General features: G+C 38.0%; 1 protein-coding gene across 4 annotated transcripts in view; it reads right to left on the reverse strand.

Moving 5' to 3' along the window:
* Window positions 1-18,810, reverse strand: part of ZNF385D (zinc finger protein 385D) — an 888,856-nt gene that overhangs the window by 110,324 nt on the left and 759,722 nt on the right. For all 4 annotated transcript variants that reach the window (XM_019810771.3, XM_006936450.5, XM_003992162.6 and 1 more), the window contains one exon: window positions 8,988-9,098. In XM_019810771.3, the coding sequence (XP_019666330.1) occupies window positions 8,988-9,098 (111 nt within the window). The remainder of the gene's footprint in view (window positions 1-8,987; window positions 9,099-18,810) is intronic.

The raw sequence follows: 18,810 nt of genomic DNA on the forward strand, positions 1-18,810 counted from the left end.
TTCCAGGGTCATGGAAAAACTGATGGTTTATTAAATGCTGAATAAACTAAAATGAAATATAACAAAAAGGACAAGGGACCTGACAAATACTGACCATAATATATGGAAAGGGATGAACAAATTTCATTTCTGAGACTTTCAATTATTGGTGATCATTAACCCAGTTTCTACATTTAGTTTCCCCAAGTACTGTTAGTGCCCTGTAATAGATTAAGAAGTGCATATACTTGTAAAAAGAGATACAAAACGATTGGTGACATTTATAGTAGATACGCATATCAAGCAATTTCTGGGCAACCAGGTTACATCAAGGATTTTCTATTCCATGGCCAACAAAGGCATCATTAGCCAGTGATGAAGTTACCGGTGTACCCTGAAATCTTCAGGGTATAATCATAATGTTAAAGCTGGGAGTTTTTGAATATACTTTTTTTTTTCCAAATTACCTAAAAATCAGAGATTGCTACAAGGCAAGGTTTCAAAGTCACGAGAACCAGTTTCAAGGCTGTGCTCAAGTCTAGTCCCATGTATTTATCTCCCTTTAAAGTCAAGTGAACTTTCATTTTTAGGTTATAAAGAACAGTTGCTTAGGATATGAATCCTGTGTTGCAAAGGGATCAGGCACTGGGGAAAAGGCAACGTAAACTATGTTTTATCAAAATGTAGCAATTATTCTAAATGTCCTCAGTGAAGCTGAAGCGTAGACCATCCTGGAGCCTCCTGTTTCTACCTTAATTTTCTTACGATAGCAATAAAGAAAAATGTTTCTAGTCTTGAGCATTGCATTCAATTATTTGTTAAAAATTCATCGAGTGATAGCCAAGACTTGTAGAGCTTTCCTAACATTAATAGGCTTCCCTGCTTCATCTTTGGGGCACACACGGACAACTGTCAGTTCGTTTAATTGGAAACACACCTCTGGCGTCGCCACAATCTACCTTCCCCATATTCTGCCCTTTTATGCTTCGCTCATGTTTAGTCCTCTTCTGAAAACTCTGCCTTCAATAGGTGTCGTTGGATGGAACAGACTCTCAGCACAGATTCTCACGTGCTCCTTCAATATTCGGTACAATCACATTGCCCCTCAAGTGGGACTCAGTTTGGAAATGTGTTTCCACATTCCAGCAATCTGTACTTCTTGCAAGCTAGCAATGAGTGTGTCCACCTTGATTAGCTTCTGTAGTGGGTGTAGAACTTATGTGACCAATTGCCTCAGTTGCAAACTGTCAGCTGATGCCGGTGCAAATCCCAAAATAAATTTCCCTTGGGGCATGTCACCTGGTATGACAAATAAAAGCACTATGCTGGACGTAAGGGCTGTTTCCAGCCCCACCAGCTATTTCAACAGCTTAGAAATGTTGGACAAGCCAACTCGTATTCTGACCTGTGATTTTGCCATCTCGACAATCTCTAAAACGGACAGAATGACTTCTTAGACATCTCGAAGTCCTAACACACAGCAATTCTTTGAGGTGCTCACAGTCCTCTATAGAAATACAAATATCGCTTCGATTACCAAAGGTTATGTAACACATCTACTCATACCTTTAAAAAAATTTGTAATGTTTATTTATTTTTAAGAGACAGAGCATGAGCATGAGCGGGAGAGGGACAGAGAAGGAGACACAGAATCCAAAGCAGGCTCCAGGCTCTGAGCTGTCAGCACAGAGCCCAACACGGCGCTTAAACCCAAGAAGTGCAGGATCATGACCTGAGCCAAAGTCAATGCTTAACGGACTGAGCCACCCAGGCGTCCCAACATCTACTCAAATCTTAAATCAACTTCTCTTTCTAGAGACAATGCTCAAGTTTGCCATGTCTAGGAGAATCTGATACAAAAGTGAATTTTATTATTTTGTTTTTCTTTGTTTATAGAGGGAAAAAAATAACTAGAGAAATAGGGACTCTTTTACAAAGAGTTCTCTTTTCTCAGTCCCTTACCCTTCATTCCATCCACAGATGAAACTCTGGAATATCAAAGCCTGATTCAGAGAGTCCCAAAATATCCCAATGTTGAAGTTTTATTTTTAAAAGCCTGCCAAAGAGGCACGATGCTTAACTAGGTGCCTGTGCTCTTGACTGGCTCATTTTCTCCTGAAATCTCTAACAGCCAGACCCAATATTTTTTGCCTGGTCCTTCTGTTCCAAGTTTTGTTTTCTGAGAATTCCTGACAGAGCTGTGGGCTCCATTCAGGAAGTACAAGCTGGTGAGGCTGAGCGATGAAATGGGGCCCAAATGCACACTCAGAGCGCAAGCCTTTCAAAAGAGATGTCCCAGGCGCTCGTTTCAAATGCAGGCAAACCTACAGCTCATCACCACATGCCCCAGAGCCAGTCTCTCACACGAGGGTGACGCGACAGTGAAACTAAACCTCATCAGGCCCCGGATGTGTCTCCTCTTATAGAAGCTGAATGGCCCTGTCACAGAAGTACTTTTGAAGAAGAAAAAGCACCCAGTAGGAAGGCCACAGTGCTCAGCCCAAACCTCTAAATAGCTCTGTGAGTCCTGAAGACTAACAGGAGACACTGTCTTATGAAAGAGACGTCTCAAAGCTGCCTGCAATTTAATTTCTAAGTGGGTCCCCCAGAAAATCCTTTGGGACTTAGCAGCAGCAGCAACAGACTTAAAGAGGTTGAGAACTGCTAATAAAGCAGCTTTGTCACTGACAAGTTGACCCTGTGGTTTTTAAAAGGTAAAAGGTAAAGATTTATGAGGAGTGAGAACCTCAAATCAACACAAAAATACACTAAACACAGGCACTTTCAATGGGGTAGAGCCCTTTAAGTACTTTTCTTGAAGATAGATCTTTTCAAACTTCAGTATTTCTTAAGAAATAATTTAACAGGGGTGCCTGGGTGGCTCAGTCAGTTAAGCATCCGACTTCGGCTCAGGTCATGATCTCACAGGCTCAGGTCATGATCTCACAATCTGTGAGTTCGAGCCCTGCGTCAGGCTCTGTGCTGACAGGTCCGAGCCTGGAGCCTGCTTGGGATTCTGAGTCTCCCTCTCTCTCTGACCCTCCCCTGCTCATGCTCTGTCTCTCTCTGTCTCAAAAATAAATAAAAACACTTAAAAAATTAAAAAAAAGTAATTTAACATTCAGAGAATAAAATAATGATAACCACATTATTCATCCCATAACACAAAAATGAAGTTTCCATTTCATTTGCTATACAGTTTATAATCTGATTGCCTACATGTTCTATTTTATAATTCTTACAACATGGCTAGAAGGGATGGCTATTAATTTTAAATAAGATGATAATGGGTCCTGAAAGTTCAACAAAGAGCCCCAGGACATGTAGCCAACAAAAAAGAAAAAAAAAGGGCAGATCTAGAGAAGAGGTTATCTAAATTCTGATTCGATTCTCTGCTGCATGCTGTACCCCCATGCATACAATTTTATTAACCTTCTCCTAGGACATGCAATAAAATGCTGAAATCTGAATGAGGCAACAATATCTATGAACTCTGCTGGGCATGTTTTGAGACTGGAGACACAGCCAGAAATAGGCAAGAAATATTCACGAAATTGCATCAAAGGCCTTCAAAATGGAATTTATAATTTAGGACAAAGTATGTGATTTAAGAGCCATAATAAGATAGTCCATGCAACAATTCCTTTTTCCTTTATAAACTTTAAGCATGCTCATAAAGGAAATTTGGAAAATAAAAGTAGAAAGAAGAGTAGTTCTTCAACTCCAGTACAACCACTATTAGTTTTTTTTTTCTCTCCCTCTAAGCAGTATTTCCTTTTAGTATCAACCCCCATAAATAATACAGATATAAATATTTAAAAGGTGTTTCTTAAGATATGATGTTACAAATGTTTAATCATCTAATTTGGTCATTTGATAGGAAAAAAATGTTCCTTTTAGCAACTTCATCATTATATTGCCTCATTTGGCAATATAACAGAAGTTAACACGAAGATATAAATTAAATTCAGATGTATTGCTTAACTCCACTACATTTCTGGGATCTAAAATGTAGAAAAATAATAATGATTTCTATCTTATAATACTGTTGAAAAATATATCAATTATATTGGTCATAATCCCAAGGTTCCCCTTTGAAGGGGTCCAAGAGCTCCAAGGTGGTTTTCCCCTCTGACTTACAAACAGCCCCTTGACATAATTGATGCTTGACAGTCCTGAGTCATAAATGACATGTTGCTACTACATTATCTCTCAGTAATTTGCATCTACATTGAAATTTTCACGGTGTTTATGATTAAATTGTGTGACTGAATATGGGTGATGCCATTTGAGTGTACTCACAAGCACTTGTGGGCAAGGTCTCACCCAGGCATAGATGACCTCTACAACAGCTGTCACATCCAGTTAGTTCCAAGAAGGAAGGAGCCCCTATGCCTTCTCTCTGGGAACACGCAGATCTCCAGCCACACCATTACCATAGGATTGGCTGGAGACTTTGGATGGACCTGCTACTCTGCCTGGACCAGACAGAGCAGAAACAGTGGATGAATGTGGACGCTGACTTTGTGTGGCCAGTGACTGGCCAGGTGGCCATTGTATGTCTCCTATATTCTCTGCATTTCAGTTTCCACATGGGAAATCAGCAAACATTTTCTTCTGTCTCTAACATATTATGAAACATTAGTGTCAGGAGGTTAATCGTAGTGACTCTTAGATGCTACAACCTAATCATTCTTTAGTTTGGGGCCTGAGACCTTACTTTCCACTCTTATACATAGTCATCAAGTAATCATTCTGCATCTCGCTAAATAACCTTGTGTCCATACTGGTCCCGCTATAAGTTGTCTTTCAAAGGTACACTTAATAGCTTGCCCAGGTCAATGGCAATTTATGCTTATTTTAAGATGCTGGTAAAATAATTGGACAATTTATAATCTTTTGGTCTTTAACTGGGAACTTTTTGCATAACCTCTATGTGTGTTTCATGTAAATGTCAAGAAAAGTTTTTTTCAAAGAAAAAGCCTACGCCAGAAGAAAGCAATCTCATTTAAAGTACATACAGTATGATATGCCATTTAAAAAGATATCTCCAGGGCCAAAAATAGAAAATGTACTGTACAGGAAACAGCAATAGCATAAAACCAAACTCCACAGTTTATAATATGAAGGGTTAAAAGATAAATAAAAGCATAGAGGAAAGGAAATTGAATTTTCATGATGCGGAGATGAAAAGAAATACAAGCTATTATTTTCATTGGAAAGGGAAGAAGCTTTGAAATGTAAAAAGGTTCATAAGGCAAAAATACTTTCCTATGTGATTAAGGATGCAACCAAGCATACAAGTAAATTACAGTGTTACTTTTTCAGAATAATTCTACGTTTAATAATGGAAATAGGACAATAAATTCCAGATTTACCTGGATGGAGTAGATGCAGTTGTAACGGGATTATAAAGCCTTTTTCCTGGGATTAAAATGGTCAAATGTGACATGTATCTGTATCTATCTGTATCTAGAAAATACATTTGTATTTTCTCTTAATTTAGAGATTATTTTCTTATATGTGGATGAATGGATGATAAATACAATTGATCTTGGCATTCAGTATTGAATATTTTATAAAACTGCTATTTATGGACATGACCAGTCAATAGGAAACAAATCTCATATTTCTTGCACATTAGTTTCCCTTATTGACATAATAATGCTACAGAGACATTTTTAAGTCTCTAAGAGAGTTTCCACTCCTGTACTTCAACTTTGCAATAATTATATTTTGTTTGTAAATCATAGGTAAAATGTTGCTATGTCATTTATAAGATCAATAACATTGGGTCTTCCTGTTTTTGTTAATCTGCAATTTTAAAAATTAACACTGTATAGAGAATTTATATTTAAGGTTCAAGATAAAAATGTAAAAGCAATGAATTCACATGTGTCCAGTTTATATACAGCAACAAAAGTATACTGGGTAATTACCTGATAAATTCAAGTGGCCATAAAATTCAGTTCAAATCTAAGCCAAACATCTGAATGAGTATCCATGCTAGGCAGAATAATGGTATTTAAGTCCTAATTCCTGGAAACTATGAATACGTTTTATTATATGACAAAGGGGGATTAAGTTAGCAGATGGAATTAGGTTGCTAATTAGCTGATTTTATAACAGAGAAATTATCCTGGATTATCCAGATGAATTCATTGTGTTCATCAGGGTCCTTAAATATGAAGAAGCAGTCAGATAAGTGAAGGTCAGAGTCATTCAATGTGAGAAAGATTCATCTGGTCATTGCTTGCTCTAAAGATGGAAGGGAGTCATGAGCAAAGGAAACAGGGTGACCTCTAGAATCTGGAAAAGAAAGGCAAGGAACTGAATTCTCCCCTGGAGCCTCTAGAAAGAACATAACCCTGCCAACACCTTGCTTATAGCACAGTGAGGCCCATTTCTGACTTCCCATCCAGAACTGTAAAATCACGCATTTATGTTTTAAACCACTGTTTGCCATGGTTTGTTACAGCAGCAATAGAAGATAAATGCAGTAACCATCTAGTGAATGGTCAAGTCTGCAATTGTGTGATTATGGCCCAGACTGATTAGTCTAACTTCTCCAAATACCTTGGCCATTTTCCTTGGACCACATGTCATGTACATACCTGAAAACAAAACTGTGAGAATGAGAAGCAACTGTCCCCAATAAATACATACTGATTTCTGTATCACCTTGAAACTTCATTAGCAAAATAAATTGCTATTCTCTCATCAAGAAAATAAAACGAGATTACATTTTATAAAACAAGATGACGTTTTATAAGAAGAAACTATTATGTTAATGTTAATGCATACCCAGTAGTAATTCTAAAGACTCCAAATATGACTTTGATAGCCATCTACAGAATTAGGAACATTCAAAACAGAAACAAAAACAAAAACAAAAACAACAAAAAAAGGAACATTTGTCTTTAAGTTGTGAGTGACCCATAGCTGGAGAGAACCAACTAAAGACCGAGCCTGGATGTGGCAGATGGTTTTCTTAAATTTAGTAGGAGATTGGGTTCAACGAGCTTGAAGTGTCTTTCTGATTCCCAGTTTACAGGAAGTTTACTTAACACAGAGGAAAATATTGACAGTGAAATTGTTGGCAGGAGGAGATATTGAAATAGCCCCCATTAAATGTAAGAAGCTGACAATATGGCTCCTGGGAGACTTTTATATCATTATCTGATCAGTTCCAAAGTGAAATATCGATACAATTTAAGAAGGAAAGAAATCAAGAAAGAGCCACTTAAAATAGCAATTACAGGGGCGCCTGGGTGGCGCAGTCGGTTAAGCGTCCGACTTCAGCCAGGTCACGATCTCGCGGTCTGTGAGTTCGAGCCCCGCGTCAGGCTCTGGGCTGATGGCTCGGAGCCTGGAGCCTGTTTCCGATTCTGTGTCTCCCTCTCTCTCTGCCCCTCCCCCGTTCATGCTCTGTCTCTCTCTGTCCCCAAAAAAATAAATAAATAAACATTGAAAAAAAATTAAAAAAATAAAAAATAAAAAAAAAATAAAATAGCAATTACAGAACTATATGATTTCTTGTTAAATGTTTAGAAATGATCAAAATTGCAACTTTTGAGTTCAGAACTCTAATTTACAAGTCGAGAGGACTCTTTCTTTCTTTCTTTTTTTACAACAGTTGGAGGAGATTATTATATAACCTTTATCAGTTGAAAAGATTTTCTGTTATTAAATTAAACAAACTATGGCAAATGTCTTAAAATTCAAATCCAATCAAAGCACTCAGTATTTAAAAACAAACAACAAAACAAAACAAAAACCCCTAAACCGCTCTTTAAATAAAATGCCATATGTCTAGTATACCCTTTTTTTATATCTACAAATACCATTCAGGTGCTATGCTGGCAATCTACTCTTTTCTAAGCCAACAGAAGAAATATTATCAAACTACCTGATGATTTTACTATGAGTTCATAAGACAGTAGCAATCCTTAAACAAAATGAAACATCCTCACAGAAGAAAAAAGATGCTTTATTACTGTCACGTCTATTTTCTGTGCCTGATTACTTTGTATGCTCTTCTCACCATCAGAGCCCCTACAGGACCCACTTGCCTAGAAAGATGAAATTTTCAAAAGCCTAACATTCTCCAGAATCCAGATCCATTTGGTCATCTCCACACTGCACATCAATTTAGGGCAAGATAATGCCAGCTTAGAGGAGTTACTTTACCATCCTCTGTTTGCCCATAGTATCAAAAAGTATTCTATTCCTAGTCCTTCTAAACCAACATTCCTTCTCTTTTCTGTATCTTTCAGCACCAACTCCACACCAAAGCAGGCAGGCAGTATTTTTCACATTGGCCACAGGCCAAAATTAGCTTCACTGTGATGAATCCAGAGATTTTCTGACTCTTAGAAAAGGTATGGAAAGTACGAATAATTCTCTGTGAATAATTTGCAAAGCACCGGTCAGGTCTACAAATGTCTCCTTTCTATCATGTTTTCCATGTAAGTTTTATTCATCAGGGGCTCGAGTGCTTTGAGGTCTTTTAGACTCCCTATTAAAATGCTAATACTTCTGGGGTTATAACTTAAGAGCTCTATCACAAATACCATGAAGGACACAAGAGCTGATCTGGAATTGGGAACCACCAAGGCAGGTAAAAAAATTTACAAAGCAAAATGTTGGCCTTGAGATACAATTTGGGACCTATCTTACTTCAGAGGAATAGTTTATTAAAAGTCTTGTTGGTCCTAAATTTGACTATTCCCCAAAGGGAAGTGTATTACCTAAAGTTAGCATTCCCAAGAGAGTATAAAATACCATTAAAGTGCAAGTACAAAATATTGTATATGTGTGATGTTCCCCATAGTAAGCAACCAAAAATAATACAATAAACTCCAAAATTAAAGGACGTAAGGAGTTAAAAATATTATCTTTGAATTTTGACATGCTCAGTTACTGAAGAAAAATGTTTAAGGAATCTCTTCTGCAAGATTAGAACAGCATAATACATTTTTTCAGTGAATACTAAATGGTAAACTTACATCAGAATTAAATCTCAACTGGCAAATGTTGCATGATATGATTTGCTTTCTTCGATGAGGAAGAGGAACCCCGAATGTATGATTTATTACAGCTTTCTGAATCGGGTCCATCTGTAATGAGAAAGAAAATACAACAAATAGAAATAAAGCTTGTCAGTTCCATTGGAATGTTGCCTATTTCATTAAAGAGCCAATCTGTACAGCTTGAATCTACTGCTCACATTATAAAAAACATTTTTATTCTAAGAAACAGCATTTCTACTTTCTTGGAAAATAGACAATAAGCTCGAAGCTCAGTATGATAAGAAAATGATAAATGTACCCATTAGAGTTTGCATACTAACTGTTTTTCTCATTTACGATCAACAATTGTCTCAGTTTGATAAACCTAAAATATAATTAAAGGTTTATCGAAACTCAAGTTATTGCAAATGCCAGCAATTTTACACAGTAGTGTGTCTATGCCATTGCCCCAAAATGGACTTGTGAATAGATGTGGTCAGATGAACAGTTCTGAAAATAAATTATGCACCATAATCCAACATTAACCTTATGCTTTGTTCGGTACCTTTTCTATGTTAAGAATGTAGTATATAAATCCTACTTTCTAAGAATTCAAATGTATAGAGCTATCAATTCACTCAACAATCATTTACTGACCATTTAATATAGATTGCTATTCTATGAACTTATTATTTGAGGTTCAGACAGTCTAGACCAGATTAGTTATCTTTCTCCATCCCATATTCTCAGGATAGGTCAAGTGCAACCAAACACACAGTGTCAGCAATCCAGCTCTGATAAAACTCATCAGCTTTGTTCTACAGTCTACATCAGTGGTTCTCAACTGTTGGAGTCAGATAAAAATTTTGATCTGCTTAATACTTGTGCAACCTCTTTGCTTATCTGTGTCTCCCTAAGGTGGTGATGAGTTTTAACAGTAATAACATGTGAAATTTATTTAGCACAATCAGTGCTAAGCACATTACGAAGTCAATAAATGTTGGTTATTATATTTTCTCTATCACAGCACATGTGAAGATCAAAGTTAACTTGAGTCTCACACTCCTATGGTCATTGTTGGCACACTACTAATTTCTCACATGACCAAGAAACATTTCGAAATAAACGTTATGCATACAGCCATTACTTCTGTTGAATGCCTGCAAACTTTAGAACTCTTAACTCTCATCAGATATAAAGTTCTTATGATCGTCTCACAATGGATTAAGATGGCTTAGAAATGATTTGACATACACCACAAAGCTAAGAATGTGTCTGTGAAATGATGCTCTAATATTCAGCTTCTGTGATACGTTGTAGTTTGTTGACTGCCCTAAACAATCACTGACAAATTCCACGTCCTTTTGTGTATTTCAGATTATCAAAACCAGCTCACTCATAGGCTGTCTTCACAGGTAAGTAGGAGGAAGCTTCTGTCTATATAGTCACAATTCCCACTAGGCTATCTAGGCATCCTTAATGTACAGAAAAAATAATAGCACTCAGCATTTATTAAGTGCCTTCTATGAGCTAAGTAATAGGCTAGGCGGTTTATATATTAAATAGTTAGAATGATTAAGAATAACTTAAGGTCTATCTTGATAAAAGGTTTACCTTGACCATTTTGGGGTTACCGGGGTGGTTCATTTGGTTAAGCATCCAACTCTTCATATTGGCTCAGGTTGTGATCTCATGGTCATGTGCTCAGTGCAGTGCCTGCTTGGGATTCTCTCTCTCCCTCTCTCTCTGCCCCTTTCCCGATCTCTCTCTCTCTCTCTCTCTCTCTCTCTCTCTCTCTCTCACACACACACACACACACACACACACACACACTCTCTCTCTCTCTCTTAAATCAATAAACATTAAAAAATATATACTTTATTTAAAAAATGTCATAATTTTTATCTTCCATCATCACTTTCCTTTTTTTATCTGATGTTCATCCTTTCCCATATTCTGGAGGAAACTCAGCTACCCCATGATTTTTCTGGTCATTTACAGAAATTGTTTAAATTCTAGGATCCCCTCTCTCCTTATTAGTGAATTCTATTATACTTTTTTTTTCATATCATACTTTCTTTTTAACCAGTTTTATTTTAGGTATAATTTACATATAATAAACTTTAGCAACGTTAAGTGTAGAATTTGATGGGGTTTGGCAAATACGTAAAACTAGTATTATCACATAGAACATTTCTATTACCTGGAAAAGTTTCCTCCTGCCTCTGTGTGGTCAATAATGACTCCTACTCCCCACCTCTGAAATCACCGGTCTGTTATCTGTTCTTTTTGCCGTTTCTTGAAGTTCATCCAAAGGGAATCATACAGCATGTGGTTTTTTTTGTGCTTGACATTTTTTTTTTTTTGAGAGCACGCATGAATCTTAAGTAGGTTCCACATCCAGCACGGAGCCGGGCATGAGGCTTGATCTTACGACCATGAGATCATGACCTGAGCCTAACTCAAGACTTGGGCACTGAGCCAACTGAGCCACCCAGGCACCCTGCCCGACATCTTTCATTCAGTATGATGCTTTTAAGATTCACCCATGTCGTGGCACGCATCAGTAGCTTATTCCTTTTATTGCTGAGCAGTATTCCTTTTACACGGACGTGCCACAATGTCTTTATCCATCCGTCAGCTGATGAACAGGGGATTGTTTCCAGTTAATTCTTATTATCTTTTCGAGTCTTAACACACAGTCTAAAGTACATTCCTACATTCAGTTCCATGTCTTAATCTACACATTAAAAATCAATTTAAAACTACAGTCTCTTTCGGGGCACCAAGGTGACACGGTTGGTTAAGTGTCTGACTCATGGTCTCAGCTCAGGTCATGATCTCATGGGTTCATGAGCTCGAGCCCCGCATCGGGCTGTGCATTGATGGCCTGGAGCCTGCTTGGGATTCTGTCTCTCATTTTCTCTACCCGTCCTCCCACTTGTGCTCTCTCTCTCAAAATAAATAAACATAAGGAAAAAAAAAAGGCTATTCTCTCTTTCTTAGCTTAGACCTACAAACATGGTATAAGTTCTTTTTTCTCTCCCTCTCTATACACACACACACATAAACACACACATATATGTACATATATACACACACATATATTTTGTTCTTCAGGTCCCCTACCCCAGCTAATCTTCCAAACCTTCCTCAACCCCATTTCATCCTCCTTTGCTCAGAGCCTAAAGGGAAAATGCACAGAGTTTGACAAGCCAGAAGCCACACAAATGTGTGAATCTGGCTGCTTCAACAGCCATCATTCTGTGTCCCAGGATCACTTTTATACTTGTTTAAACATGCCATCGCAACGCTTCTCTGACAGCAATCACAGAGAACACTTGGGGATAATTCCCCTTTCAGCCCAACACCTCAGGAAAAATTAAAAGCGGAAAGAGGTCGCTGACTTAGAGGTAGCTGTTTTATCATATGCTACTGCATCTGTTTGGTGCATAAATGGGGCCCATTCCCATCTGGGGATAAGGTGAATTATGCCTAGAATCCATTTAGGAGTACTGAAGTCCCCTTAGAAGGATACCATAATATAAAAAAATATGGGGCGCCTGGGTGGCTCAGTCGGTTGAGCGTCCGGCTTCGGCTCAGGTCACGATCTCATACTCCGTGAGTTCCAGCCCCTCCTAGGGCTCTGTGCTGACAGCTCGGAGCCTGGAGCCCACTTCAGATTCTGTGTCTCCCTCTCTCTCTCTGCCCCTCCCCCGCTCATGCGCGTGTGCGCGCGCGCTCTCTCTCTCTCTCTCTCTCTCTCTCTCTCCCTCTCTCTGTCAAAAATAAATAAATAAACATTTAAAAAAATAAATAAATTACACATTTATATTAAAGATGCTCTCTGAAAATGAATAGTGCTGAATTTTTATCATATAATGGTGAACAGCATATTATTTTGGTCTTTCAAGTAACACTGGGGAAGCAGTGACCACATTCCATCCAAATTTGTGTAGGAGGTGTTTTGGAACTAGACATTTAATGTGAATGTGGCAGATTCTCTAGATTTAATTCTTTTGTTTGCATTGAATGATGTTCTGATCACTGTGACTGTAAAATCAAATTTCAAAATGCAAAGTAGAATCTTCTTCAGAGACAATTTTATTTCCCAGTTTACTTAAAAAAAAAAAAAAAACTCCACCTCACTGAATTATATTTCAATGGTGGATTTCACAAACTACAGTTATATCAACAAAAGTAATTATCTTTATCATTTTAGAAATCCAATACAACAAAATGGTGAGTTTAATGCCTTTATTAATGAGCATGAATCCTATTCCCCTCTCTGATATATACATCTTTAAGTAAAACCGTCTGTAACAAGGAATCATGAAAGGGTAAAATCTAAATAATAAATAATAATCGGTTCTATTGTTAATTAAATGATACCATGGGGCACCTGTGTGGCTCAGCCAGTTGGGCGTCTGACTTCAGCTCAGGTCATGATCTCGCGGTTCATGGGTTTGAGCCCCGCTTCCGGCTCTGTGCTGACAGCTCAGAGCCTGGAGCCTGTTTCAGATTCTGTGTCTCCCTCTCTCTCTGCCCCTCCCCTGCTCATGCTCTGTCTCTCTCTCTCTCAAAATAAACATTAAAAAATATTTTTAAAAATTAATAAATGATACCACATGTTATGTAAGTAAAAGTCGCATCTATTATCAACAAGCCACTTCAATCATTTTCTCTAAATATACCATTATTCATCATTATAATCAAACATTTTGTTTAACAGGAAGCCTTATGTGTTGGTTCCCCCTCCCCACCATAGGTTGTGATCCATCAAAACAATGACATCTTATTGTGTGCATGCATTTTATCATGAGGAGTTTTTCTACAAAATCAGTCTCAATAGACGCCAATGTGTATAGGCAAGAAAAAGGGGTTCTTGGGTCAAATAAACTGCAGGAAACCTCAGTGCTACAGCCTAGACATTCACAGTGCCCAATAAAATATTAAATTCTCCGAGATGACCTACAATAAAAAATCTGTTTTAAATAAGTAATTTCTAAAATAACGTAACCAAAACTTTTGTTTTCTTTGTTTTTAAATTTAACGACCTTGTTTAGTGCATACAGTTAAGAAAATAATGACCTGGGAATAAAATCACCATAAAAATACAAATGAAAACATAAAGCAAAAAGTAAACCAAAAATGTAACAACAAGAAATCAGATCCGTAAAAGCTTCAATACATTTCACTTAACTCATGCAGCACTGAATTAAAAACTAAATTAAACTCTACATGATATTTTCATACATATTTATCTAATGTCTAAAGTGGGATATTTTGATGGCTAAAATTTTCCAAACACATTATCCAACCCCCCAAACAAGCAAAAGTGAAGAATGATACAGTACCTATTCATATGTGTACCCAAACTCTAGCCTAAAATTCAATTTCAAACTCTGCTAGGGCCTTACTTAAAGTTAAATGAATATGTTTTTCTTCATTTTAGGCTTAAGGATCTTTGTATTTCTATCTCAGGTCTTACTTTTCCCTCCCCTCCCCTCTGGGCATTCTGCTAAATCGATTCGTAAATGAGCATAGAAGGGACAACCACTGCTCAAGATTCCCTTCTCTAAAATGCCTGTTGTATTTTCTGAGGATGGGGGTTAGCCCTGAGTTTGTATTCTCTGCTTTAAAGACTTCCTCTCTTTCTTTTCCTATTATTATTGTGGCTTTCGGTTTTAAAATCAAAGAACAAAAACGCAAATGCCAGAAAGTTTAGAAGTTCAGAAATATAAAGGTTGTCTCTTCCACCTGATATTTCTATGTAACAATGACTGGTAACAATAACTCTAAAGGTGACACTCACAGGCATTTACTGTGTATTTTTATGTTTATGAGCACCATTTTTATCCTAACAACTTACTATAAGCTCTCATTGGCCCGTGCCTAATATCACACAACTACTAAGAGGCATAGCCAGCTAAGACATACAACATCTCACTCTGCCCTGCTGTCTCTGGCAGAAACTGACATCAAGCTTTGTGATGTCCTTTGTCCTGGATGTTTGTGACTCTGTAGTATTAGGTGACACTGGGCTGAGGTCCTAGTGGATTTGTTACGTCAACTATGAATTAACAAAATTTGAGCTTATATCACTTCCATTCACATATTAGAAAGCACTAATAAAAAATCCTAATTATCCTAATCCTGCAACAAACTTGTTCATTTGTAAAATTTGCGATGTTGGCCTTCTCCTTTCACTTTTTAAAATGTTTTGATTTTTTTTTTTTGAGAGAGAGAGAGAGAGAGAGAGAGAGAGAGAGAGAGAGAGCAGGGTAGGGGCAGAGAGAGAAGGGGACAGAGGATCCGAAGCAGGCTCTGTGCTGGACAGACTGACAGCAGCAAGTCCCATGTGGGGCTCCAACTCATGAACTGGGAGATAATGACCTTAGCCAAAGTAGGAAGCTCAGCCAACTGAGCCACCCAGGCACTGCTTTAACTTTTTTTTTAATGTTTATTTATTTTTGAGAGAGAAACAGTGTGAGCGGGGGAGGGGCAAGAGAGAGGGAGACATAGAATCCAAAGCAGGCTCCAGGCTCTGAGCTGTGAGCACAAAGCCCCACACAGGGCTCAAACTCATGAACCAGGAGATCAAGACCAGAACCGAAGTCAGATGCTTAAGTGACTGAGCCACCCAGGTGCCCACCTCCCTGCTTTAACTTTTTAAATGGATGTATATACATTTAAAAATGTATATATATTAAGTGTATCTATCACTAAAAGTTTATCTATCGTTAAAATGTTGTTTTTTAACCTGTGCATACTGCCATGTTAATCACCATCCCAATAAACCTATAGGACATTTTCAGCAATCTAGAAGGTTCTCAGAATGGAGCCATAAGTTTGGAAGTCCCCAGGCCACCTGCACTTCTGACAAACAGGCTACAAATTAGGGGGTCTGATAACTTGTTAGAATGATTAGCAGGACTCAAGAAAATACTATACTTATGGTTAGAGTTTTATTATAAAAGATACAAATCAGGGCTGATGGGGGTTTTGGGGTAATGATGGTGTGGTCTAGAGCTGACAGCCAAGAAAGAATTCTTGCAGAAGTCTTTGGTGGAAAAAGGTGATTTTATTAAAGCATGGGGACAAGACCCAAGGGCAGAAAGAGCAGCACTGGGGTTGGGACCAGTATCTGATTCTACACCCTCAGGTTGGGAGGGGTTTAGGGATAGAGTTAAGTCTCTAAGGTATTTTGGAAGCAAGGTTTCCAGGACCTTGAGGGGCTTGGTGTTGTTAGAAAAATGCCATTTATTACCATTTAGTAAAACCTCAGTCATGAGACCCTTCAGATGTATATCAGGGGGCCATAAGCTTGGGGTATGATTGCCAGCATATATCTTGGGGGCTTTGAGATAAAGGAAGCTTCCAAAGGAATTTTCATATGTTCAGGTGGACTTACAGGATCCTGGGGGTCAGGATAATGTTAAGCCGAGATTCCCTTTTGCCCCTAGCAAAGTGTCATCATCATCAAGGCAGAGGAGCTCCTAGAGGGAGGTCACTCTGCCTGTTTCAAGGACTTGTCAATGGGCTATAGGCAGTAAGGGAATTTAATTTTTCATTTGCCTTAGTTTCCCCATCACCATGGTAAGCACCTAAACCCCTTTCCTTTGTTCTTGGGTAGCCAGGCGTGTCCAAAAAATATCACACATATCCCACCTGGCCGGGGGTGGAGAGGTGCTATTAGCCTGTACTTGCCCTCAGCTTGCCCTATGCTCCCTCATCAGGACCAACCAAATGGAGAGTCCCAAAGGGTGATGTCTGGTAGAATCTTGAACATGGAGCTTCCAGGTCACTTCCCCAAGAAATTGGAATGCATCACCCTTCCCCAAACCCTCACAGCTAAGAAGTATGCCCAAACTTGGCGTCTAGAGTTAATATCTATTGAGGTTTCATCACATACACAGGGCTGACTGACTGAATCATTGGCAAAGTGAATGAACTCAATCCCTAGCCCCACTTCCCTTCCTGGAAATCCAGAATGATAAGCCCAATTCTCTTTCTGGTTGGCCTTTCTGGTGACTGGCCTCCCTCCAGCCCGAGTCATCTCATTAGCGTAAACCCAGGTGTGATCCAAGGTGTGCATGATTCACAAAGCCACTTACCACTCAGGAAATACCAAGATTCTAGAGTTCCACCTAAAATCTAAAAACTGAGGACAAGGAGGGCCAAATTCTTTATTACACAACAGTTGTACATCTTTACGCATATTTTTACACAGGTATAAACATAACATAGAATATTTTCTTTTTTTTTCCTTTCATTTAACAATATATCTTAAAAATACTTTCATTTAGCATCAGTTTTCATATTTACCAATTAAATGGTGGCATACTATTTCATTACGTGATTGTACCACAATTAGCCTGTTGCTGGATATTTAGTTTGTCACAATTTAAATAGCACGGCACAGATCATCTGTATTGGTGTCACTTTGTTAAGAACCACAGCATTTTAGAGCTGGGAACGATCTGGGAACAATCGTATTTTGCCTTCTCATTCTATTGACAAGGCCACTAAAGCCCAGAGATGTGACTACCAGTAGTAGAAAATGCTTAACAAACCAATTCTCCACATCCCTGTTCTAGGTTTTACAGCTGTAACATGTGACAGTGAGTCTAATCCCTCCTCTTTGCACCCCCAAATAGGAAGTAACAAATGGTTAAGATGTAGTCTGAAATGTTGCTGCTCTTATTTGCTAGTTGTTCTTTTTTAATCTTTGTAAGCTTCTATGTCTTTACCTCTAAAATGGAGTGATAATCACATTGGGTTATTACGAATAATGAACTATATAAAGTGTATACTGAGCCCAGCACTGTGCCTGGGCATTCAATAAAGGTAACTGCTTCTTCTATTACTATTTTATAGCAATAATAGTGCATATCATCATTCCTTTCCAGAAGCAAAAAAAAAAAAAAAAAACACCTAAAAAAAGAGTAGAAAGGTACCTTAAAGGATCCATGTGATCCAAAACCATCCAGAAAAAAAACACATAAGTTTAACTACAATCAACCGTGTAATTGAAAAAAATAACAATAGCTAATTTTAAATGAGCACTTAGACGTGTGAGGCATTGTCAATAAGGACTCTATGTCTCATTAAGTCTTTACAGTATCCCTGTAAGGGAGACACTTGGGTTTTTTCCTTTTAATAAATTTAATTTTTTCTATGGCAGTTTTAAGTTCACAGCAAAACTGAGCAGAAGGCACAGCAGTAGATACTTTATTTGCTCCCATTTTACATATGAGAATGTTCAGGTACAGAGACATGAAGTTAAGCTCTCACGGGTAGGCAGGTCTAGACTGGTGATCCGAATTCAGGTAGTCTGGCACCACCATTTTCCCAGTTGATAAACACAGTGCTAGATTTTCTTTCACCAGCAAAAGAAAAATACCAATGTCTTTACACATACACACACAGGCGTGGATGGGAGAAAATGTCTGCAAATCATCAAAGATTATTTACTCTGGCTACAATGAAGAGCTGTAGAAATCACTATGATTTCTAAAAGATAACATACCAAAGCCAAAATGTTCAAGGCATATTAAAAGGCAATTTGTAGAAGAGAAAAGCTGAACGGTCACTAAAAAAAATAAAATGTATTGGTTATTGTGAAAGTAAAGTTTAAAATAACAAGAAGACAGAAGGCAAAAACAGTCTGACAACATTTCGTACTGACAAGGATTTGGGAAAAGTGCAGAAAAATTTGGCATCACCCAGTAAAACTGAAAATGAACTGAACATATGATCGGAACATTCAAGCTCTGAGAAACTCTGGCTCCTGTGCACTAGAAGATTATTACAAGGA

The sequence above is a fragment of the Felis catus genome, chromosome C2 (assembly GCF_018350175.1).
Source record: "Felis catus isolate Fca126 chromosome C2, F.catus_Fca126_mat1.0, whole genome shotgun sequence".
Taxonomy (NCBI): domain Eukaryota; kingdom Metazoa; phylum Chordata; class Mammalia; order Carnivora; family Felidae; genus Felis; species Felis catus.